The 26,378-nt window shown below is 47.5% G+C and overlaps 2 protein-coding genes across 2 annotated transcripts; both read right to left on the reverse strand.

Annotated features, from left to right (window-relative positions):
• Positions 1 to 3,041: 3,041 nt before the first annotated feature.
• On the reverse strand, positions 3,042 to 9,426 carry slc25a3a (solute carrier family 25 member 3a). The gene is made up of 8 exons (XM_084447826.1): positions 9,346 to 9,426; positions 8,656 to 8,817; positions 6,416 to 6,543; positions 5,725 to 5,904; positions 5,187 to 5,368; positions 4,444 to 4,616; positions 4,022 to 4,132; positions 3,042 to 3,471 (listed from the first exon to the last, which is right to left on the reverse strand). The coding sequence occupies exons 2-8, from the start codon at positions 8,795 to 8,797 to the stop codon at positions 3,311 to 3,313; spliced, it is 1,077 nt and encodes a 358-aa protein (XP_084303952.1). The 5' UTR covers positions 8,798 to 8,817; positions 9,346 to 9,426; the 3' UTR covers positions 3,042 to 3,310.
• A 711-nt stretch (positions 9,427 to 10,137) lies between these two features.
• Positions 10,138 to 26,092, reverse strand: tmpoa (thymopoietin a). The gene is made up of 6 exons (XM_084447909.1): positions 25,573 to 26,092; positions 17,664 to 17,781; positions 17,258 to 17,401; positions 16,897 to 17,036; positions 11,464 to 11,567; positions 10,138 to 11,079 (listed from the first exon to the last, which is right to left on the reverse strand). Exons 1-6 carry the CDS (start codon positions 25,801 to 25,803, stop codon positions 10,695 to 10,697), a joined length of 1,122 nt encoding a protein of 373 aa, XP_084304035.1. The 5' UTR covers positions 25,804 to 26,092; the 3' UTR covers positions 10,138 to 10,694.
• Between the last annotated feature and the right edge of the window lie 286 nt (positions 26,093 to 26,378).

Raw genomic sequence — 26,378 nt, forward strand, 5'->3', positions numbered from 1 at the left:
TAAATTGACAGCCGTATTTAAAATTTGCCAAAATGTAAATTAAATGAATTAAAACACCGGCCGTGTCATGGTCTGTCTGAGACCCCTGTGGATAACTGTGCTAAATTTGAATGCTGTCAGGCCAACGGTGTGAGAGAGGGACAGACAGCGGACGGACAGCAGACAGGCCGGCCAATGGTAGCTCCATACTGTATTGTAGATGTTTTGCCATGACAGTATGTATGGTATATTTCCACTTTTGTCTTCCACAGTGTTTCAACTGAGTGAGGAATGTGACTGTGCCATGAGAGAAGGTGAAAGAAGAGTGTTGGAATGTTCTTGTGCAACAGGGCAAAAGGGTTTTGTTTTATTATCTCCAGTAATTCCGATTACATCAATCACGTGGGAATCGTAATTTGAGCTCCGGCACACTGTTACGAAAAAGTGAGCTTCACCTTGGGGACACAAGCATCTACAGTATCCTATGTCCCATCCCTAACACACGCACACACACACACACACACACACACACATAGGAAACCAATACAACCAAACAGATATGGAAGTGTCCAGAGAAGTACTGTATGCAGAACCCTATGCATGCACACACACACCCACACACACACACGCACACACGCACACACGCATGACATTCAAACAAGCACCCCAGGGCTTGGACAGTATCATAAGTTGTTGTAAATCTTGAATTCCCTGTATGAATGAAACACTCCCTGCTGTATGAAATGACCATGGCAGGCTGCAGTGGAAACATGGACCCTGTCTCTGGAGAGTCGTGGCTGTTTTAATCTGCCCCCTGGCATGCTGGTACACTGCCTGCGGTAAAAATAGACCCTTACCCCCTGCATGTTCCACCCGCAGTTAACTGGAGGGATACTGTTTCTCTGGGTCCAACAAGGTGTCATTTCAATGTAATAGCTTACTCTGAGGCAACATAACAAGTCATGATCAGCTGTGAATGAATGAATGAATGAATGAATGAATGAAAATAAACAACTCACAAGGAAATGTTACAAGGCTGCGCAGCTTAATTTCATATTTCAACATTTCATCATCATTCAGTTTAGGCCTATTCTAATTCTGACACGCAGCTCAAAGGAGGATAGTTCAGAGAGTAAAAATCCACAGATGCTCAGGAAGGGGGACAAGTCTTGTAGAAATAAGTGGACATCCAGGCAAGCGTGTAGGATCTTTTAAAGCTGATAAGCCTTTATTGAGGGGCTAAATCATGTTTAAACCTGATGACCGTTGGAGCATGCAAACACTAATCGTCCATTTAGTCAGCCCTAATTAACCTAATTTAAAAATCTGGCCGTGTCACCATCTGTTCGGGACCCCTGCCGGTACCCGTGCCAAATATGAATGCTGTCAGGCCAACGGTGCCAGAGGAAAATGGAGACAAGATACAGACAGACGGAGATACGGGAGGTTTGCTCATTAGATGAGATCTATCATCCTTTATTCAGCAGGATGCAGCAGCCCTGCTTGTATACGGGAGTAATTTTGAGTCATCATTGTTTAAAAGCACACAATGAGCACAGTTCACAGAGAAATGGACTCCATTTCCCATGACCCACTAACCTCTGCTACCAGCAGTCCCGAGAATACACACAGGTACGCACACGCACACAAAGACGTCCCATTTCCTAGAACGCAGTTCCATTGTGAAAATCCTTTTCATAGCCAAGCTATCCTTTTTTGCGACGAGAAACCCAATGGCTTATAATGACAACTATGATTATTCTGCGTCACAAAGGGGTGTTTGGATACAGCAGCCGACGCTGATGCGGCCTCCGAGGTTATTGTGATGCAGGCTTGTTCCATTAGTGTTCAGTCCTCAGGCAGCTCAACTCTCCTCCCCATACACCGACTAAATATATTCAGACGCACGTGCCATAGCTCAGGCCTCTAACTAGGCAGTGAGGGGTTGTCTCTAATGTCTCTGTGAACCTCAAACCTCACGAGGGAGCAACTCATTTCCTGTTCACAGTGAGGGAGCACATCTAAAATTCAAGTCATTAGAACACCAGGGTTCTCTCAGTGGTAGTGGTGACTGAAGTGGGTATACTGCACTATAACAGCAAATATTCTGAAATTGTTCCGTTTTTACATCATTGGTGTATGTGGGTATATTACCCACAAGTGGGTATATTAGTAAAGTACTGCTACCTCGTTATTACTAAAAATCTAATTCAAAACATACCACCATACCATAAGAAAACTAGAAAAACCGCATAGCGGCTAAATGCCTCCGCCCAACAATGCAAGTTGCAGTTAACATTCAGTTGACCTTTGACATTTGAATACCAAAATCTAATCCAATTAATCCAAGTAAGTCCAACTGGACATTTTGGCCAAATATGTACAAATTCTGGTCAAGCCTTTCTTGAGATATCGTGTTCAGCAGGCCAAAAACACATTTTGTGAGGTCACAGTGACCTTGAACTTTGACCACCAAAATCGAATCAGTTCTTCTTTCAGTCATATTGGACATTTTGGCCAAATATGAACACATTCCGTCAAGCCATTCCTGAGATATCGTGTTCACTAGGCCAAAAACGCCTTTTGGGCGGTCACAGTGACCCTTGACCCCCACGATCTAAGCAGTTCATCCTTAAGTGCCAGTGAACATTGGTATCAAAGGGGTAGATATTCTGTCAATGCGTTCCCGAGTATTTACATTAACAAACATCGTACAGACGGACAATGGCCGTACAGACGGCTATCGCCTGGCGGAGGCATAAAGAATAAAAATCATTCTACAGTATACATAGCGTGTATACTTGGTTTATTACGTTGGCTACACATACCTGAATGAACTCCCTAACCTGGTAGAAAAGGTAAGAGCTCTCTCTAGTGGTAGGACGTGTTAAAAACAACACCTAATTTGAAACCTAGTGGCACCACAATAAAATCCCAAACTCAAGGGCTTTTATTCCAAAAATATCCCAGTATGTAATAATGTACTACAATACCTGCCATGTAAGCTGTAAACGATTCTAAATCATAAAAATAAGAGACACGACCAGAAGGGGTTTCCAGGGAAGAATCATTCCTTTAATTATTATAATTTTCACATAACTAATGACAGGATTTGAAACCAGACCATGTTTCTACATGTATTCTCCTATCTCTCGGCAGCAGAGGAGACGAGACAGTCTCCCTTCCCTTATAGATGAGTAGCTGTAGGAACATAAATATAGAAAACAGAGCTGTGCACTGCAGGGGTGAGGAGGGGGTGAGGTCTGACTCTTGAGATCAGAGAGTAGATTGCTGCTTGGTCGGTGGAGTCCAGGGAGAAGGGAGGGGTCTCTTACTCGGTGAGGCCGAGCTTCTTCTTGAGGGACTCGGGCATCTCTGGGGGAGGGGGGCGGGGCAGGCGGAAGTAGACCTTCACGGAGTCGTAGATGAACCACTGCAGGGCGGTCAGGGTACCGATCATGATGATACGGGCGACCAGACCCTTCCATACACCTGACGGAGCGGGGGAGAGAAGGGAGACAGTCAGAAGGTGTGTGTGTGTCATTACTCTCTACAGGGAATCAGTTACAGTTGCATGCACATAATGGATATTCTATATTCTAGAATGTTCCATTCTATATTCTAGAATGTTGTGCCTTCCTGGACCAGGGAGACATTCCCATCAGCAGGTATATAACATTAAAGGCTCCTATTCAGAAGGCTTATAAAAAGGGTTTGTTGTGTCCGCCCCCCAGCCTGTCTGCACTGGGAGCTCCCTGCCAGTAGAACTGTGGGTTGCCAGTGCAGTGGGGGGGCTGGGGGGCAGGTAGACTGCTCTCACACGCCAATGACTCAAGCACCTCCAACTGTACAGCCAGGAAGCTGCCGGGGGCGTCCTGGCCGGAGCTGCAGCACTCGGGAGAGACGGCAGCACCAGACCGGGAGCGCCCCCCAGAGGTGGATCTAAGGAGCGTGTTTGCCTGTTCAGACCCGAAAGGTAGATGCAACCTTCCTTCTCTCCCTCTCGGCCCGCGGCAGGAGGGGGTGTGGCGGCGATACTGACCTTTGGGCCCCAGCTTCTTGAGCACCTGCATGGCGGTGCTTCCGCTCTCCTTGTTCAGCACAGACACCACGGAGTCGGCGGGGTGGGACACGATGGCACAGAACACACCGGCTGCAGAGAGGGGACACACACACACACACACGCGCAGCCACAATCAGCACTAATACTTCCACAGGAACTTCACATAATGGAGAGAAGCTTCTTTTTTTATAGTTAGAATCCACTTTAAGAGGGAATAATCTGTCCCCAACGAATGTACAAAACCTCCTGCATACTCGAGGGACCGTTTTCATGCAGTTTTATTCTCATAGAAATTCTGCTGCTAGCTCTCACTGCGTAAGGACCTTCTTACGCAAGGTGCACCGAGACCCTCTAAAACAAAGAGTCTTGATTTGTTTCGGCGCTGCTAGCTTTCTGCTCACCGATGTAGCCGGCCACGAAGGTGACGACCAGCTGCTCGCCCTTGGAGCACTCGCTGCGTGGCTTGGGCACCGCATACTTGTACAGCAGCTCCACGGTGCGCTCAAAGCAGGCGAACTTCATCATAGTGTATGGGATCTGCCTCATCCACAGAGGCACCACGCCCTTGTAGAAGCTAGAGAGAGAGAGAGGCCGGAGAGAGAGAGACAGGAGAGAGAAACGGAGGATGAAGGGAGAGCATGGGGAGGAGAGAGAGAACAAGAGAGGGGAGTGAGAAATAGAGAGTTTATCAGTCCTCTACAGTGAGACCAGCAGGCTAAGAGGAAGCACGGGCCTCTTGGTGCACATCCCTCATGTTAACTGTCCGCACCCCAGCCTGTCTGCACTGGGAGCTCCCTGCCAGTAGAACTGAGGGTTGCCAGTGCAGTGGGGGGGCTGGGGGGCAGGTAGACTGCTCTCACACGCCAATGACTCAAGCACCTCCAACTGTACAGCCAGGAAGCTGCCGGGGGCGTCCTGGCCGGAGCTGCAGCACTCGGGAGAGACGGCAGCACCAGACCGGGAGCGCCCCCCAGAGGTGGATCTAAGGAGCGTGTTTGGTTTATACACTGACCGGCTTTGTTGAACCAGGTTTCTGGTCCACCTGAAGATCATCTATAGGGCACATTAAAATAAAAGAGAAGGATAAAAAAACGAATAAATCGTCTTGAGACCAACCATCCAGCCGTAGAGGGGGGTTACTTACGCCCAGAGCCCCTCCTCTGCATACATCTTGGGGGCGCACTGTCTGAGGGTGTTGGCGTAGCCGGGCTTAGTCTGGATGCGCACTTTACACGCCTCCATGGGGGCCAGGGCTATGTCAGCGAAGAACTCGGCGCTGGCGGAGGCTGCCAGGTACAGAGATGTCCTCCACAGGTAGGTGTTCTCCTGGTAGGAGACAGAGGGCACAGGGGCAAAGGTCAAGAGGCCATTGGAAAGAGGAAGTATACATTTGAATGGAGAGAGTAGCGAGTTGGGTTTAACAAGAAAGGAAAACATTGTGCAAGGACTTTGTTGGTTGCATAATTATATTAATTTATGCAAGTCACATTAAGAAAATACATTTTTTGCAAGGGACACCTGTTCAGAAAGAGGCTATACATAAGCTTACACAATAGAGCGATAACTTAGAACCAATGAGAAAGGCAGAAAAGTGACAATGAGTTCCATATAACTACAGAAGGTGACAGGACTATCCCCTCCCCATCTATGATGGTTCCAACCAGCCAGGTGGTCTCACTCACCTCTCCCAGTATGTCACTGTACATGACCTTGAACACCTCATAGAAACCAAACTTGCAGAGCCCCTGCATGGAGTAGCCAATGAAGGTGGGAGCCCAGCCCTTGGCCAAGCCTCTGACTCCGTCCTCCTTCAATGTGATGGAGAAGCCGTTGCCGATGCTCTTGTACTTGTCTGGGTCCACCTAGAGGGGTAGAGAAGGGGTCCATGAGGACAGAATCAAAGTATTTTAACAGCTGGGCAGATTTGACTACAGAGCGGTGGGAAGGGATCTAGCACCTAGTGAGTAGACAGAGCTATGTGCTTTGGGTTGGGTAATTGAGTGTTGGTTTCAATGCGGATGCATCACTGCAACTGGCTGCAGTGGGATTTACTGATATGATGGTTGATAAGATGGCTACGTGAGTCCTTCCGCACAAGCCCAGGATATAGGCTAACCGGCGCTGTGCTAACCACCCTTGAGCACAACTACTATGGTTAGCTACCAGGGTTGGAGTCTTTTCCTTCCCCAATTTCGTCTATTCAGCAAGCTACTTGAAAATCTATTTGCAATTAACAGGGCGTTTAATTTTTTATGAATTCAGTTTGTGACCTAGGACCAAGGGCCCCATTCCACACTGGAGTAGGGCCTTTTCAGATCCCTTCCGAAAACTGGCAGGAACTGAACCCTGACCCCGGTTAGCTACTGTACAAACCTGGAGGCGGCACTTGACAAGGTCGAGGGGAACGACAGCTGTGTGTGTGATGCCGCAGCTCAGGATACCCCCAAAGCCACACAGGGCATAGTACTTGTTTGAGCCAAACTCACAGCTCACTTCAGAGTCTGAAACAGGGGGAAAATGACAAACATGCACACATGCAGTCACATGCAACACAGGGACACAATCACCACCAACATGCCACCATTAATGACACACCAAGGGTAAATCATGATACACACACGATTATTGATTGCAATAGATTTAAAGTGATTATTCAGATGTATTAATTTGGCATTAAACAATCAAATGTAAGGATAAAAATCACACTTAATTCCTAAACATTTTATCTCGACCGTTCATTGCTTAAAACTTACCCCAAAATGTCAAATGGATTTTGAAGGCTATTCTCAAACAGACTTACTACCATATCAAAAAGATGCTGAGTGTATAGTTTGTTTTAGACTGGCCAGAATGACTGCAATAATAGACAGCCCTGCCTTACGAGTAGGGCCATGGCACTGCCTCATGAGTAGGGGCCATGGGCCACCTATAGGCCCAATAAAAAGCATATGTTTCAACAGCTGATTGAGTCACACTTTGATCCTGTTGAAAATAGAACGGTGAACAGTCTGTAAATATCTCCCCCTTGTCCGCTCTGGATGGAGAGAGAGGTGAGGAGGAGATAAGGCTGCAGACAACGCACAGGACCTTTAACTCACAAAGGCGCAACAGTGTAGGATCTCACACACACGGTGATGGTGGTGGTCATTCCATAGGTATAATAACACAAATCAAGGGATCAAATGGATGATGACCAAAAACAACAACAACGACGACGAGACGACTCCAGCACACGTGTGACTATTCGTTGATATGTTACTTTTCCCATGCAAATTAACGCATTTCAAAAACACAGAAACGCGGTTAAGGGGGGGAGGGGCGGAGTTGTAACAGCGACTCGCCGCGGGAGACAGACCTGCATTCTGCATTTGACCAGATCGAGGGGCACAACGGCTGTGTGTGTGGTGCCACAGCTCAGAATCCCACCAAAGCCACACAGGATGAAATACTTCTGGGAGCCGAACTCACAACTGTCTCCCTCTGAAGAAAAACAGGCAGTACCTTTCAATATCTAGTTTACTGATCATCAAAAAACTCTGAAAACGGTGAACTGGGTCTGATGGGAGCATGAATGTATGTATGTATGTTTGTCACCATTATAAGACTGTTTATGGTATCAACAGAGGTAAAGAACCACAGGGGGAGGTAGAACATTTCTAAATGTTCCTGTACTGTTACGCAACAGTTGGCTAACCAACTACCAGAAGACTGACTATACATTATACTAAATAAATTATAGTCTACTAGTACCTAGCCATCTGTTGCATAACAGTTGGGTAACAGTTAGAAATGTTCTACCTCCCCATCATCATGGTTCTTTACCTCTCGATAGTGATACCATAAAGTTTTTTTTAAATTTTACTATGGTCATACATACTAACCTACCACACCGTTTGGTCTGATAAGAACAAGCCCCATCTACTACCAACCTGCCTCATCACGGGCTCAAAGTTCTGAACAGGTGAACCCTCAGCTCAGCTGACCTTATCCTAATGAAACATAAAACATCACAGTGCACCTAAGTACTCATGAAAGCGAGGTGGATTTGGTTTCTTCCTATGCTAAATCATCAAATGCACATAAAACCTGTCACAGTACCCTGGAAAACCAGAGACTGTATTTGCACTGGCAAGTCAGTAGCACGCATCCTGCTAGGGGTCAGAAGCCGATTTTAACCTACTAGCCAGCAATGCATTGCCTAGCCTAACCTTCAATTTGCTCTTGTTTGTAAATGTCTGTACATTTACTGAGAACATTTGACGACAATTGGTGGGACAAACTAACTTTTTTATTTAGCCATTCTCCTGCGATGGAAAGGGGGTCGATGTTTAAACTTGCCCTTCTGTGTCCTCCATAACGTGGCTTGCTACGGCGGACCAGGCCTGTTCCTAACCTAGCCTAGCTGCTCCAAGCTTCACATTCAATTTCCTACAGCTACAACCGGCCTAAATTAGCCAACTCGACCATCATTCGAAACAACTGCCCTCAGCACCGCCGCATAGCAATCTAAATAGATCATAACCTACTGAATAGTTACAAGAACATTAGTTTGAGACACTTAGCTGCGTGGCTAACGTTAGCAGGCTTTGCTCCCTGAGTCCCCGTGTCCTTACCGGCCACTGCCGCAGCGGCGAGCCTGCGGGTCTGTCCATGTGGTGGAAGGCTTGGTTCCGGCTCCTCGACGGGTTGCAGGGAGAACCTGGGCGCGGTGAACGGGTTGGACCGGGCCAGCTGCGTGAGCGCCGTCGGGTACATGGTGTCCTGACTGTGGAGGGCTGCAGGGATGAAAGAAGCTAATGTTAAGCTAACAGTGAGCGTGCTGGTGCTCCTGTGCTGCTGATGCTACTCCGCTAGCTAGCTACGACCATCAGCCGGTTATCCAGAGCAACGGATCACATGGAGAGTCACGTGTGCCGTCACCTTTAATTCTAATGTCAAAATGTCAGCGATCTTATACATCCCTGGAAGAAAGTAGTAAGAAGAAAATATTCCCAAATAAATGCAGCACACCTTTGTACACACGTTCAATTTGCTAGCTAGCATCGAGCTAGCTACTCGCATGGGTGAAAAGCAGTGAGCACCAAGCGGACATGCTAGCTAACCAGAGTTAAGTGATGCCGTGATGCTAACAGGCTAGTGAGCTAGCTAGCTGAGCCCAAGGTGGAAGGGTCGCGTAGGACTTCTACTGGGGGGAAAAAAAAAACAGAGAAAGAAACGTCCTGAACAAATATTTTAAATAGAAGACGTGGCTTCCCGCGTTTCATGCATGTTAACCCTAATAATAAATAAATAATTCCACTCACTCTCTAAATGTCTTAAAATGGCGCCTCCACTTTTCTGCAACCGGCGGCTCGGAGAGACCGAATGACCATTTGTCCTTCCCTGACGTCACGGGAAAAGGGTGGGCTGGATCTGGTCTGCTCTGTCCAATAAGGCACGAGGAAATGCGACCATTCAATATGTCGCCCAATCATAAACAAGACTATCATAGGCCTGCAAGCAAAGGTACTATAGTGGCTTTTTAGCTAGTATGCATCTTATTTATGAGACTGGATCCCATGGTCTGGATTCATGTAGGCCTAGTACTTTGTGTTGTCCAACTGAGCTGTCAAAGCCCCTATCAGAATTCAGAACATCACTTGGGAGTGTGTGGAGGAAATAGTGAAATTTACAATGTGACAATTGTGTGCACGTCTGACCTCCTTGGTATGTTGGTGTGTAGTCACTCACCGGTCCATAATGGTACAGAGCACGACCCTAGGTGACCATTGTCAGGGCAGTGTTTTGTGTGGTGCCCGTCAGATCATCCTCTCTGCACCATCACCAAGTATACTGTAGGCTAGAGGTCACTGGCAGTCCAGAGTTTAGAGGTCATTGACAGCCCAGTTATTTAGAGGTTACTGGCAGTCCAGACTTACTGGTAGTTAACACATCTGTTGTGCGACACATCTGTAACACACAGTTATCGGATCAGTATAAAATAACGCAATGAAACAATCCATCAACTTCAGAGATAAGAACAGTTTATTGAGAAGATTTATTCCAATGAATAATACATAATTAAGTGGGCTACATTTAGACAATTTCAATCTTTTTAAACAATAGGGGGACAACATAGGGATAATGAGAGCTACTGTATACGAGTAATACATATCCTTGTCACATTAGTGATATACAGACTGATCCAACCGAGACAACAGCTTAAACGGCTGGTTGGAACCTTTCAGCCTCACCCAGAATTATCACGGTAATAACCATAGGAGATCACATCTCGTTCGACAGACAAAATCACAAAGGCAAAGTGTGAAACAAAAACGCATTAGTTCTCTCTCATCCCACAGTCATACAGTTAGACACACACCATGCAGATACATGTATATAAAAACATGTGACCGTTTTAAAGCAAAGTCCACATTTTCTGGAAGCCTACTGATTCGGTTTGCCGATGGCCGGCGACTGGCTTTCTTTCAGCCAGGAGAGGATATAGGGGTAACGAAAAGGGCTGAAATGATGACTGTGATCTTCAAGATGTGGTAATACAGGGCCGGTCCATACTAGTCACTCTAAAACTGACTAAATGGAGAAACAAAAAAAAACAGAGTGGCATACAGAGACGCAAGGAGGAAGAGGGTGTGGGGGGGGGGGGGGGGCTTCACTTGCTGGTGGTGACCTCTGCTGGGTCTGCCGAGGTGGAGGAGGGGCCCCCGAAGGGGCTGATGGCGTTGGTCTCCATGGCCTGGTAGACGAAGAACAGGAAGCCGGCCACCACGCCGAGCAGCAGCAGCTGCAGCCACAAGGACCGGCCCGACCGCGCTTTGGCCTGGACGGCAGGGGGCGCCGCTGCAGCCACCAGCCTGGAGGTGGAGCTGGAGGAGAAGGAGGAGGGGGGCAGGCTGGTGACTCTGTGCACGGTGCGGGTCTCTGTGTAGGACGAGGTGGTCTCCCTGGGGGAGCGGAGGAGGGTGGTCTCGGACCACAGGTCGCTTGACTTCACGGGCCGCCCGGCAGCGCCACGGATGGGCGGTCGACAGGTGGCACTAGAGGGGGAGAGGGAGGGAGAGAGAGAGAGAGAGAGAAGGGGGAGGGAGGAAGAGGCAGAGAGAGAGGAGGGAGGAAGAGAGAGGAGGGAAGGAGAGACAGAGAGAGAGGAGGGAGAGAGAGAGAGAAGGGGAAGGGAGGGAGAGAGAGAGAGGAGAGAGAGAGAGATACAGGAGGAGGGGACAGGGGTAGAAGGGAGAAAAGTGAGTGAGCTTTTATTGCACCTGCAAAGAACATTTCACACCGAGGATTTGATCAGACAAGCTCTAGTAATACTGGACCCCAGATACCAGCAGGTATACTGCTTTAGAGGACGGGGTGTGTGGACTATCATTATCGACCGTGTCGAAGATACGAGTTGTCATGAAAAACCCTTGTTGTACCTGATTCCTGTTGGGGTGCTGATGATGTTATTGGAGAGCATGTCCTTCAGAACGTCCCTCTCGTCCAGTCTGGGTGTCTGGTCTCCAGCTGCTATCTTCTCCACCTGGGTGACACACACACTTATTATAGACAAAGAGTGGGTGACGCCTTGTTCCCAGGTGTGAAGGAGACAGTCTGGTGTGAGAAAACGTGAGGGAGGTCTTGCTGGTTTGTGGGGGGGTGGGGGGGTGATATGCACAGCCATATTCTAATGTGCTCAGGAAACCCTCTACCATATTGCCACTGGGTCCCCCATTTTGGTGCAAGAGCTGCAACCATGTGCATGTCAGTGGTAACCAGGTGTTCAGCTCATGCGTGTCCACAGTCTGGTGATGGTATAGACGGAAGAACCAAGCCAAACTGTGACCCATTTCACCATAACACCCCTGCCGTCACCTTGTGAACACAGTCCCAGGGACAGACAGCCCAACCAGGACACCAGGGCCTTGGTGGAAGTGTCAGAAGAACCACCTCTCAGGTGACCGTGAGAGACTTTAGCCTAATTTATACTTCATAAAACGGCTCATGGTTCTTGGTTGCCATGTAATGGAAGCTAAAGACAATGCCCAGGCATTCCATGGCAACCAAGAGCCATGAGCCGTTTTATGAAGTATAAATTAGGCTTAAGGTGAGTGGTGTTCTATATTCTACTGCAGTCGTTGAGAGCTACCTCTCTTAGACCTGCGTCCTTGGGGAGAAGAGAGACTCTGCCCTGTCTGACCGGCGGGGTGAGAGTTGAGGAGAGGGACTGGGCCATCTTCGCCTGCCTGCCCTTAGGCAGAGGCGCGTCTGTAGACTCATGTTCATCCTGCCCAGAGAGAGTGTGTGTGTGTGTGTGTGAGAGCATGTACGGGCGTGCCCATGCACGCAAGTTAGTCCCCTATACAACTGCCCAACCAACAGCTGGCACAACTACCCGAACCCGACATTCACTCAACAGCTGCATTCATTCATCCTGTGAAACACACACACACACGCACGCTCCAAATTACACAACGTATGAGATAAGCCCAAGAGATTCAATTTACCCACTGAGACACAGCAGTGCATCCTCTTATCACCCAGTGTGACATCAACAGAACGGACTGGCGAAAAACTCTACCCAAGACAAACGGTTAGCTGGAGAGTGAGGTGGGTCAGGGCTGTCAGAAAGGGAGGTCTGTTCCCGCAGGGGTTTGGGGTGGTCCAGGGGGGTGGAGGAGATGATGTGGCCCCCTCCAGGACTGAAGAAGAAGAGCCCAGGGTCTCCTCTGGTCGGGCGCTTGGAGGGATGGGCGGCAAAGAGGGGAGAGACCTCCTCAGGAAGACCTCTGGACTGGGAGAGGAGGAGCAGACTAGACCGGATCAGTACCATAATCCCTGGTTCAAAAACCGCCACTTAAAACCAATAGAAACTAAAAATTGCCTTGGCTTGGTGTAAAATGCTGATAATCCATATTGGGAATATTGGTTGGGTCTATTGGGTGACTCATAGACCCAAGTTGAACTAGCGGAAGGATGGGATTAAAGAAGTAATTTCATCAGATCATTGAGTCTACCCACCGGAGCCACTAGTAGGGATCTCGAGCTCTTCCCTATAGAAGCATCAACGCTCTGTTCAGCTTCCTGAGAAGGCCAGAGGTGAAAGGTTAAAGGCATAGAAGACATTTGGGAATCTAGATAGAGAGCGAATATAATCTAAAAGCCGAGATCCAGACACGTACAGACTGATAAGATAGGTCAGAGGTCACACCAAACCACGGTGATAAAAAGGGCAATGAACAGACAACACCACAAACTGTGACAACTGCACCAAAAAAAAGCCTAACAGTTAAGTTGACTCTTCCCCATAAACAATGTACCATTAAACCTAGCATCTAAGATACTAGGTGGAAAGAGCAGTGTGTTCAACCCACAAGTGTCCATCACGTGTGTTCAGTAGCAGGAAGTGAAGGCTCCAATCCTAACCTCTATCACAGCGGTGTTGAGCAGGGAGACTGTAGAAGGTGAGGGAGCCTGAACCCAGGGAGCCTGAACCCAGGTAGGAGGAAGACCAACCTCTTCGCTGAGCTTAAATGTCAATTGATCAATCAGTCAAACAAACATACTCACTTGCTCTCGATGTGCTCACGGGTACGCGCATGACTAATACAAAGAACTTATAGTTACATATATATATATACACATCGTATAACCAGCTGTGCTTTTAACTAGAGCTGTAATATGCCTAAGCCTCATCTGCTTGAAAGTGGCAGCTTTTCTATACAACTATATCAACCAGGGAATGTGTGTGAGAGAGACAAGACCTTGCTGTTGGGCTGCCAAGGGGACAGGGAGCAGGGGCTCTCAGGGGCCCGGAGGCCCTCGGGGGACCTGTGGAGGTGGATCCTCTGGACGCATCATGGCGGCATCAAGGAAATGTAATGGACGATTAATATCGAAAACCAGCAGTTTAAGATATCCAGTCCAAAACAGTAAAGACCCATCATTTACTACAAGAATAGAGCATCATTGTGTTCTAACGGTCACCCAGGTTTATCCATCACATGACCACCACCTCTATGCCCGTCGACCAGTTCCACAGCGTCCCAGGTGGTCCCTGCCTCCGGAGACGGGCGGGTGGAGCTACCTGAGTCACTCTGGGGACCATAGAGGGAGCCTCCGCCTTAGAGATGAGGCGGGCAGCCCTGGTGGGCTGGGTCTGGGACAGGGACAGGGTCTGGATCTGGACCGGGGTGTTGGGCCGGGGCAGGGACGTAGACTCGGTCGGGGACAGTGTTCTGGCCTCGTACCAGGACAGGCCGTGTAGTGAGGGAGGGGCTTTAGCCGGCTTGTCGGCCAGCAGAGCTCTGGGCTCCTCGGGTAGTCCCTGGAACACGCCAGACGTAGTAAAGCGGCGTCAACGAGATGGTGAATGGCAAACGAGCATGTGAGGGAGACGAGAAGGATGACAGAGGAGGACAAGGAGGAAGTGGTACCTTGGTCTTGACACTTCTGGGTGGGATATGAGGGGCTGGAGCCACCTCAGCCGCAGAGCACTCTGAACCCTGGGGTCGAAGTGGTACCAAAAAGGGGGTCATGACATGAAGGTCATGAGATTAATCATCACATCGTTCACAAATACAAAGCCCTACTGCAGGACGTGACATTAGGACTCGGCAACACCCTCAATGTGGACCACAATACCAACGTAACAAACCCAGTGAAGATATGTGAACTAAACGCATCAAAACGAAACGCATCAAAACGACATCTTGAGGGAGTGAACCCAACAACACACAACAAAGCTGCAACTCTGTGCACACAACACCTATCTGAGGAGTGACGAATCGGCCTGTATGCGCCTAAAGGCTCATTTATGCTCGACATAAAGAACGCAGAGGGTATACGGATGGAGCTTTCCGTCCGTACTCTGCGACCGTTTCGTCCGTATTTAGTCCGTCTTCTGAAAGCTGACGGATGGATACGGGCGTAACGGAGCAGTACCAGGGCCTCACCACAGGAAGTCGTGGGGGCAGTGTAGCCACAGTTTAAGCGAGACACATCCGGACACGACGAACAGAAGAGGCCATCATTTTGAAAGCGGCGGATTTAAATGGCGGACGTTTTTGAGGACAGGCTGTGCCCTCTAGTGGATGTATTTAACGTATACTTAAGCCAACGTACAGGACGCTTGGAAGTATGTGGGCGGTGACTGTTATAACGTTTGAAATGGACGGATAGATTAGAGAAAAAGGAGCATAAATAAGCCTTTACAGTGAAATATTGTATTCATCCCGATGTGCCATGCAAAGTGCTGACTCCTCCTCCCGTGCACACCACTGGTCAAGCCAGGCCCCGGGGCCACCATAGAAGAGAGCGGTCTGATTACAGAGTCCTGGCCGGCAGCAGGTACGGTCTGGTCCACTCTACGAGACCACCTCCTCGACCTCCTCTTCACATTCAGGAACGGCTGCTCTTCCTCCAGATCATCATCATCATCATCATCAACCACCTCTTCGTCATACACGGCCTTGTCCAGCTGCATGTGCACACGCAAGCACACACACACACACACACACAACACACACACACACACCTGGCCTTACACAGGTCCAGAAACGCTGACATAGCAGAGCCAAAGCTTGTGAGAGCAGTTGGATCGCACACTAGCTTCTAATCCGACTGTGGTCTTCACTCCCAGAAGTGTCGGCTCTTCAGGCGAATGTTCCCCCATCTGGACACCAGGAGGAGCACCTCGCAGACTCCCATGAGGAGGAGAGCAGAGGCTCGCAACCACATGCCAATGTACAGGCAAGGAAATGACTCGCACGCTATATTCGATTTTTTATTTTCGGCGCATGATTGCCTACATTTAGGTAACTGAATCAGCCAGAATATATTCAACAGCAGACGCTGCTATATGAGGCTTTCCACTGCAAACCTCTCAGTCAGTAAGAGATGTAGGGACCAGATATGGACGTTCTGGGAAGATTATGACCAGCAATGTAATTGCAATAACAGACCTACTTCCTGGTGAGCTAGGGCAATGGGAATCACATGGGCCCGGGGGAGGAGAACCAAGCTAGAAGGAGGGACAGGAAGAGAGAGTTTGCAGATAAGCCAGCAGGGCCTGTAAGGTGGGGGGAGCAGTGGGCGAGAACGAGAAAACCCCCTAATCCAAGTCATGTGGTTGCTCCTGAAATCAAAGCCTGTTGCCTTTACTCTCACTCCCAGACAGAGAGAGGGGGGAAGGAGGGAGCCAGAGAGAGAGGCAGAGAGAGAGAGAGAGAGAGAAAGAGAGAGAAAGGGGAGGTCTGACAACGTCAGTGTAATTTCCAGCCCTATAGGCGACTCATAAAGACACACGTTCCCCTTTGTCTCCAGGAAGACTCTGGCTTAATGAGGCCCAGCTGGGCTGCGTGCTACAGCCCATCAGGTCTCTCTCCCTCTGACAGACACACGCAGGTTCAGCAACTAGATCTGTCTGGTGACATCCCATGCGGCTATAGCGTAGACTAGCTTTAGCATGGAATACGGCTAACGTCGGCTAGCCGGCTAGCTAGTCGGTACTCTGACCGAACTGCCAGTGACAATGGGTGCATTTGCTGGTGCTTGTCACAATACTAGTGGTGTTTGTCACAATACTAGTGGTGTTTGTCACAATACTACTGGTGTTTGTCACAATACTACTGGTGTTTGTCACAATACTACTGGTGTTTGTCACAATACTACTGGTGTTTGTCACAATACTACTCACTGCACGGGTGGAAACGTTTGCTGTGAGAATGTTGAGGTGCCGCTGCAGGTCAGACCTCAGGTGATTTGAGGGCGTCATAAAGGAGCTACTACGTCTGCAGCCTCTAGTCTGAAAGTGTGAGGTGTTCTTGAGAAGTGCGGATCCATGACCGCTGGATGGTCGGGTGACGGCTCACCCTGTTGTGCTGGCTGCTGTGTGTCCTGGTGGTGACGGGGACGGGGGTCTTCCCTCTGCTCCTCAGTGGTCTCTCCACCACCGGGACGGGTTCTGGCTCTGGCTCCGGTTCTGGTTCTGGCTCTGGAGCTGGTGTCTCCTCTGATAGACAGGGACATTATCCAAAGTCAGACTAGACTAGATTCACTCACTGATTGTTCAAGAATCAATAATTGGGGAATCAACCAATTAATCAGAAACAAAGGCTGAAATGAAAATAAAATACACAAAATACACTGTTTAACTTACTGTATAGTTTCACTTCAAGTAACATGATTTAAGTGATCAGGTGCATAAATCAAACCCATTAAGAAGTCTCTTACCCTCCTTGTCACTGTAGCGGTCAGAGTCGGAGTTGCCGTTGTGGTTGCTGTCTACCTCCGTGACCACAGGGGGAGCCACCACCTCGGGAGGCCCCTGGTCCAGCAGCTTCTGCAGCTTCCTCTCATAGAGCTTACGAGTGGACGCTGGACAAACAGACAGTTGGAAGGGATTTTGAGTGAACTATCCCCTTTAAGTGCTAACCGCATAACATTCTGAACCAACACCAAATCTTCTCTCTTCGTTTTAATAAAATATATTAAAGAGGACTGACTGACGGGTTGGCAACAGTCATTTCATAGCATCATTGGTGCACATATGATTCACCCATGATGGTTCCTACTACTGCTACAGCTACTAGTGAGTAGTATTGCAACAGGTGAAATAGGGTTGTCCTCTGTGACTCACCAACAATGGGCCCAGCGTTGACTCCATATTTGAGCAGCTCATCCTTCAGGCCCTCGCTGGTGAGCTCAGTCACATCCAGGTCCTCTGGCAGAGGTTTGTCCGTCTTCCTGGTGGCTTTCTATTGGGCGGGGGGGCGGGGTCAGAGGTTAAACTGGTGAGTAGAGGGCGTTTTACTTGTAAGTAAGTAAGCTTTATTTATATAGCGCTCTTCACAGCACGGATGCACAGAGTGCTTTACAGTAATAAATTAAAAGGCAATACAACACGAGACAAAATTAAAACGACACAGAACAGAAAAAACAACAACATGTGAAGTCCATATTTTCAATTCTGTTGGATTGGGTGGGAACATATCTTGCCTAAACAGTATTTTCCCTTCAGTACTGAACAAGAAAGCACTTGAATAGGATTTAGGCTACAATTGACATTACAAAACAGGAAAAACCAGAACCGGATGACCTTTCAGTGTTGGGGTTTTACGAGCTGTACAGTGAGGTCTGTATTTAGATCAGTAGTTTGTTTACTGTGCTTCCAAGGTTTCATTTACACATACGGTTTAGTGGCAATGGAGATTTTCCCGACCAATCAGATTCGATCCAGATTCCAGACACCTCCCCTTCTAATATCTGCGTCTTACTGTTTTTAACGTCCCCTTCACTATGTGAAGCAGCAACAACGTAGCAACCATTTCACCCCAGACGATTGTGATTGGTTTAAAGAAATAGGTTTCCCCCCCCCATGGTAATTAGCGCAGCCAGACCTTACTCCAGCGCAACATGAACTGGAAAGGGTGCTCAGAGAGCACAGGCCTCCACCCATGAATGCATTTTGTTGGTTGTTAAGTTGTCATGTTGTTAAACTCACTCCTCAGTATAAATGTCACCCACTTGCACCACTGAAGAGTAACCTTTTCAGTGGCGTAACTGGTAGTGGTGTTCATGACGGGTGGTCATGTGTGAACGCAGATCAGAGGACCTGGGTATGATGCCAGTGTGGGCAAGTTGCAGGAGGAAGGGATACTGCAGCTATAAACACCCCAATAATACATTTTGTAATAGCTTTAGCCCGGTCGGATTCTTTAGCTAAGGGCTGCTTAAATGCCGTGGTGATGAGCGGTTGTTGAGCAGGAGGTTTTTCAAGCTCTTCAGCTCCTCCGCTAGCCATGACTACCGCTGGCAGCGCCCGACTAGTGTGGATTGAACATGCGCCCTACGTGACCACATCGCCTACATCCTTTTTTGTTTTATTATTTGTTATAAACCTATCCGCGGACCACGTGCGAACCGTAGAGAGATTTTCTGTAACTAGATGTCAGAACCATCTAGCCTAGATCTACACCCCCCCCCTCTTGTCCTCCCATCATTACTTTCCATTCTCTCCTTCCTCATCTCTTCTTTCTCTCTCTTCTGTCGTTTTTTATTATTATTATTAGACCCGTCACTTCTTTCATCCAGTCTCCTGCCGTAGAAGCGCAGCATCAGAGATCAGACCTGGGCTCTCTGCTCAGCCTCTTTCCCTCTTCTTCTCACTGCTCAACCATCTATACCCACAGACCTCCTCTATCACTGCTCAACACACCATCTATACCCACAGACCTCCTCTCTCACTGCTCAACACACCATCTATACCCACAGACCTCCTCCATCACTGCTCAACACACCATCTATACCCACAGACCTCCTCTATCACTGCTCAACACACCATCTATACCCACAGACCTCCTCCATCACTGCTCAACACACCATCTATACCCACAGACCTCCTCTATCACTGCTCAACACACCATCTATACCCACAGACCTCCTCTACCACTGCTCAACACACCATCTATACCCACAGACCTCCTCTATCACTGCTCAACACACCATCTATACCCACAGACCTCCTCTACCACTGCTCAACACACCATCTATACCCACAGACCTCCTCTACCACTGCTCAACACACCATCTATACCCACAGACCTCCTCTATCACTGCTCAACACACCATCTATACCCACAGACCTCTATCACTGCTCAACACACCATCTATACCCACAGACCTCCTCTATTACTGCTCAACACACCATCTATACCCACAGACCTCCTCTATCACTGCTCAACACACCATCTATACCCACAGACCTCCTCTATCACTGCTCAACACACCATCTATACCCACAGACCACCTCTATCACTGCTCAACACACCATCTATACCCACAGACCTCTATCACTGCTCAACACACCATCTATACCCACAGACCTCCTCTATCACTGCTCAACACACCATCTATACCCACAGACCTCCTCTATCACTGCTCAACACACCATCTATACCCACAGATCTCCTCTATCACTGCTCAACACACCATCTATACCCACAGACCTCTATCACTGCTCAACACACCATCTATACCCACAGACCTCCTCTATCACTGCTCAACACACCGTCTATACCCACAGACCTCCTCTATCACTGCTCAACACACCGTCTATACCCACAGACCTCCTCTATCACTGCTCAACACACCATCTATACCCACAGACCTTCTCTATCACTGCTCTACACACCATCTATACCCACAGACCTCCTCTATCACTGCTCAACACACCATCTATACCCACAGACCTCCTCTATCACTGCTCAACACAGTCTATACCCACAGACCTCCTTTATCACTGCTCAACACACCATCTATACCCACAGACCTCCTCTATCACTGCTCAACACACCATCTATACCCACAGACCTCCTCTATCACTGCTCAACACACCATCTATACCCACAGACCTCTATCACTGCTGCTCTACACACCATCTATACCCACAGACCTCCTCTATCACTGCTCAACACACCATCTATACCTACAGACCTCCTCCATCACTGCTCAACACACCATCTATACCCACAGACCTCCTCTACCACTGCTCAACACACCATCTATACCCACAGACCTCCTCCATCACTGCTCAACACACCGTCTATACCCACAGACCTCCTCTATCACTGCTCAACACACCATCTATACCCACAGACCTCCTCCATCACTGCTCAACACACCGTCTATACCCACAGACCTCCTCTATCACTGCTCAACACACCATCTATACCTACCCACAGACCTCCTCTATCACTGCTCAACACACCATCTATACCCACAGACCTCCTCTATCACTGCTCAACACACCATCTATACCCACAGCTCCTCTATCACTGCTCAACACACCATCTATACCCACAGACCTCCTCCATCACTGCTCAACACACCGTCTATACCCACAGACCTCCTCTATCACTGCTCAACACACCATCTATACCTACCCACAGACCTCCTCTATCACTGCTCAACACACCATCTATACCCACAGACCTCCTCTATCACTGCTCAACACACCATCTATACCCACAGACCTCCTCTATCACTGCTCAACACACCATCTATACCCACAGCTCCTCTATCACTGCTCAACACACCATCTATACCCACAGACCTCCTCTATCACTGCTCAACACACCATCTATACCCACAGACCTCCTCTATCACTGCTCAACACACCATCTATACCCACAGACCTCCTCTATCACTGCTCAACACACCATCTATACCCACAGACCTCCTCCATCACTGCTCAACACACCATCTATACCCACAGACCTCCTCTATCACTACTGAATAGTGGTGCAACGGTTCATCATTGATCCGTGATTGTAAGGAAAGCAGAAGCACTTTAAATTAAAGGAAAAAAACTGTACACATCAGAAATGTGTTTAATAAATGCTATGGTGTTTTTTCCAAAGTACAAATCTTCTTCCTCTTTAAAAAACTGTGTTCAATACCGTCATATACCGTACCGTGGACCTTGATATTACCGTACCGTGAGTTTTTGGATACCGTTACATGCTTACTTACTACATACATTACTACACTATAAACCACTCATATAAAAATAACAAACTGGATTTGAACCCAGGACTCCAGTATCCAAAGTCCAAAGCTTTCCCACTACACCACTGAAGGCACTGTGCCTTCACCGGAAATGGTACCTGAGCTAAAGCGAAAGCTTTGTTTGAATTTTTGGATCCGCCCACGGCGCCCAGTGATTCGGATACGGAAGTTGTGTCACGCTACACGCCTACACAGAGCCGACCGAAAATCAAATCTGGTAGTTTTTGAATCCCGCTAAAGAACGGACCAACCAACCAACACACGCAACTGAAAATGGGGCGGAGGCAAAAGTGTGGAGAGACTGCAGGTCTGGCTGTACGGGTCTGGCTGTATGGGACTAGTGTAAATGTAGCCTTTGTAGAGATCTTAAACCAGCTTAGCAGGTTTCTAACCACATATTTATCCCTTAATGAGCACAACTGACTAATTTCTACCATATGGAGAATAAAGTATAAAGATAAAAGTGCTGTGTGTCATCGGTTTCATACATAACCTCATGTAGGCTACTGATTAGATTTTTTAGCTATTTTATTTTTCAAAGCTGCTGTATATCAGTAAAAAACGCTATATAAATAAAGCTGAATTGAATAAAGGAGAGTTGTTGATCTGAAATCCCTAAACACTTGGTACTTAACTGATCTTTCAGATTGATCCATGACACACACACACACACACACACACACACACACACACACACACACACACACACGTCTCTAGAGGAATGTAAGGGGGGAGTACTAATAGTAGTAGTAGTAATAGTAATATTAATAGTAGTAGCAGCAGTAGCAGTACTAATAGTAGTAGTAATAGTAATATTAATAGTAGTAGCAGCAGTAGTAGTACAGGGCTCAACAATAACGGTTGCCCGATGGCCCGGGGCCAGTAAACATCTACGTCGGGCATAAAAATATAACTCACTGCTCAGCGTGTTTTCAAAAAAAAGAAAAAAAAAGACGTGTACACAGCATAGTTTACTTTGAACATAAAGTTTTTTTGCCTGATTTGATTTGAATGTGCCATTCCGCCAATCAAGATTGAGTAGCGCCTACAGAGTACGTGACGTGTAGTGGTTCCAGTCTTTCTCACAGTCAGACAACATGCCAACATGAGGCGAATGCGAAATAGGAGTTCGGGCAGTAAAAAATGACTTCTGACCCACTTGCCCGACCGTAGTAGTAGTAGTAGTATCAGCAGCAGTAATAGTAGTAATACTACCGACCGGGCAAGTGAAAAAAAAACCTTAGCGTTGAGCCCTGTAGTAGTAATAGTAATATTAATAGTAGTAGCAGCAGTAGTAGTAGTAGTAATAGTAGTAGTAGTAGTAATATTATACTAATAATAATAGTATCAGTAAAGGTAGTAGCAGTAGTAGTAATATAGTAGTAGTAGTAGCAGTAGTAGTAATATAGTAGTAGTAGTGTGTCCACAACCTTTCCAGGCTGCAGACAGAGTGGGAGGGTCGTCACAGATACAGAACCAGTCATCACAGACTGCAGTCACAACAACAGGCTGCCCCTTTGGCCAGCCTGCAGGAAATTGCACTGTTTGAAGTGTAGCCTACCTCCTCTGAGAAATCCTGTTAACCTTCATTAGCTCCCTTGGTGCCCTAGAGACCTGGCTGGCTCTCTCTAGAGGTAGAACACCTGTTTTTGAATTTGACAAGAATGTGACGGAGTCAGTAACCTAACTGTCGGATTCTTTTCGGGCTGGAAGTGGAACACAGCCATAAGTCCTCATTCCATGCAACGTGATGGGATAGAGTGGCACTAGAGACAGAAAACAGAGATGGGAAGAGAAAATATGTGGAGGGAAAGAGAGAGAGAAAGAAAAGGCAAGAGAATCCCAGACAGACAGACAGACAGAGGGGGTATAGAGATCCCTCTGCTGCTATGAGGCTGCTCACAGTGGGCCCTCAGTAGGATTAGTTTGGCATGCGGCCCTCTGATTTCATAATCGCATTCCAAGATGGGGAGAAAAAAACTCCTCCTCTCTGACCACACCCATAGTCTTTTAACATCTGGCCACTGAGCTCACAGCTAGGGTCACAGGCTAGCCAATCAGAGTTTCTCTGGGCTAGAAGCCCTCCACATGGAAAAAACTATTACGTCTCCGCAGAGCTCAACAAAATGGATAAGTGTGATCGCGTGATCGTCCAGTTTTCTATAATGCCCAAACAATGACAGTAGTACTTTGTACCAAACAGAGCCAGTAATTGTTGTGAATGGTGAAAATACTTGAGGATCCAGTGATTCCGCACGGAGAGGTAAAGTACAGGAAGAGGATGCCAGACTGAATTATGGGGGCGTGTATCTGGTTAACCATAATGTGAACTGATGGAGCACACGATTGTTTTCATATTTGCGGCCATCGTGACCACTGCAAGCTAAATAACGCGCACCAAAACGTCACCTTAAGTCCCCACAATGGCAACAAACCACTTCTCTAAAACTTTGACTGCAGCAGAAGCGAACAGAAACAGCTGGGGACTTTTCTATCCTCAAACAGCCTTGTTTTTGATGGCTGGGAATATTCTGCGTGTGCCATCTGTGAAAGTTCGACCTCAGATCTTGGTTGCCTTCATGGCGCAGGCTATAATCACGGACGCATGCCGAAGCGTGAAAATCAAAATAAAATGGACGCCAGCACAAGCACTTGTGCATGCAAACACACATCTGTAGTGAGGCAGCCTGAGCACATTCCTCTTCCTGGGAAAGTATTTCCTCAATAAAGAGACCAAACCCAGTAGGAAAACAGCTCCATCCGCACAGACTTAAGCTTCCCTCCGGTCCGATACAGGAATCCTCCCTCACACACCTCTTTGAATCCATCCCTTCCATTCATTCAGCTATTACGTCTAGTCTGGTACTACTGACAGGAAGTGAGAGGTCAAGGCTCTGACCTTGACCTTCAACCCCCCCTCACACACCCACACCCTGTCAGTATTTATCTAGAGGGTGGAAATGGACAAGTGTGTTCTTGCACTTTGCCTTCAGCACTAGATCATGCTCTTAATCACTTGTTTTACAAAGGAGATGCAATCCTGAGTTCTAGCAAGTAGTAGTACATTGGCTTTTCCTGCGTTCAATGCAATTATTGTTAGTTGCTTTGGATAAAAGTGTCATCTAAATGACTAATGTAATCTGCCAACTGTCCACAGCTCTCAATAACTAAACAAGTACAAGTGACCTGACTGGTTAGATGTTGGGTTTAACAGGCATGGCTGGTGAGGCTCAGGCACAAAGGTGATTGTTGATGCTGCAGCAAACGGATTGACTAGTCCTGACAATCTGGCATTGCAAAGTGTAAACAATGTGCATGACATGCATTTCCTTAAAGGGGCACCTGTCCAATCAAAAAAAGTAAATGTCACCTATGTGTTAAGGTATTCCAATCATAATATTCTTTACAAATCTTTCAACGTTTGCACCATAGACTTCCCGGAAGAACAATACTGCCTCACACTGCCAGGGGAAACCAACCACCCTTCCTATTGCGATGATCCATCCTTAGAATACACGAAGTAACAGCTGTTGCTTAAGTGAATCACTGCACAGTAGGAAATCAGAGTTAAATACTTTTCTAACAAACTCGAATACGTTTCAAATAGGCAGCGAGCTTCAGTGCAGTGAACTGAAAGCGGCCGACTGAACATACGAGGATACAGCCAGCTGTTTCAATAAAAGCAATTCTCTCGACACTTTTAAGCGGGAAAATTACAAACACTTGAAATAATGCCAGTTTGCGAATTAATTATGTCTGCGCATTTCAGAAGCAGAACACGGCATTTAACGCTTTAGAAACAAAACAATGCATTAAATAAACATGACAAATAGCTTAAAATAACTACTTAAAATTGCCCACACGCGGATCAAGCGCGCGTGATAATTACTGGGAGTTGCAACACTAGCAGTTGCACTGCTTTAAACGTGAAACATTGTAACAAAACAGTTACACGTGTAGAACCAAACACACTCTCTCACCCTGCCAGAGCGACTTCTGTTGGACACCACTGGCGTTGGCAGCTCCTCATCACTGGAGAAAGCGTCTAGCGAAGCGTCCTTCTTGTTCTGCGCGGTCAAGTTTTTCAAATAGAGCTGCACATAGACATCTTTCCTCTGGTCTCCGCTCGGAAGAGCCACATTGTTGGACAAAAGCTCGCTTTTGAGTTTCTCTTTGGTGAGAACCGACGGGTCTTCGAGGTACTCCGGCATCTCTGTTGATTGTGGGAAAGAATCCTTCGAACAACTAGTGGGTTATCTTTGCAGCTAATCAGCCAACTAGCGCCTCTTGTCGGGTTAAATCCGAAAAACAAAAACTATCCGTCGGCTACCCTAGTACACAAACATTGGTATTCAAGATCCGTGTGGCAGAAATCCTAGCGAGCAGTTAGAATCGGTTCCTCTTGTCCAGTCATCGATTGAATAAAAGAAGTGAAACAGATTACTAAGTCTTAAGCTATGAGTTTGCAAGTGCTACCGCGACCATTGCTATAGCTGTGGATAAAACACCGGCCCTCTGCCAGTGACGTTGAGGGAAGGCTGGGAAGAAAGGACCATCTGTGCCACCGCCCTGTGAAATCTGCCCCTATTGGCCCAAAACGGCAAGAACGAACTTTACCATTGGTGGGACAGCACGTAAATATTTAGCGCTTATCAGACGCGCAGTCAAAAAGTACCACGATTTTAGGGAAAATAAAAAATATTACAAAAATATAGCAAGATAGTGCTCAATTATAGTTCTTCTGCAGTATGTTCATATGCGATAATATGCTAAAGAATTAATAAAA

The sequence above is a fragment of the Borostomias antarcticus genome, assembly GCF_949987555.1.
Source record: "Borostomias antarcticus genome assembly, chromosome: 13".
NCBI lineage: Eukaryota > Metazoa > Chordata > Actinopteri > Stomiiformes > Stomiidae > Borostomias > Borostomias antarcticus.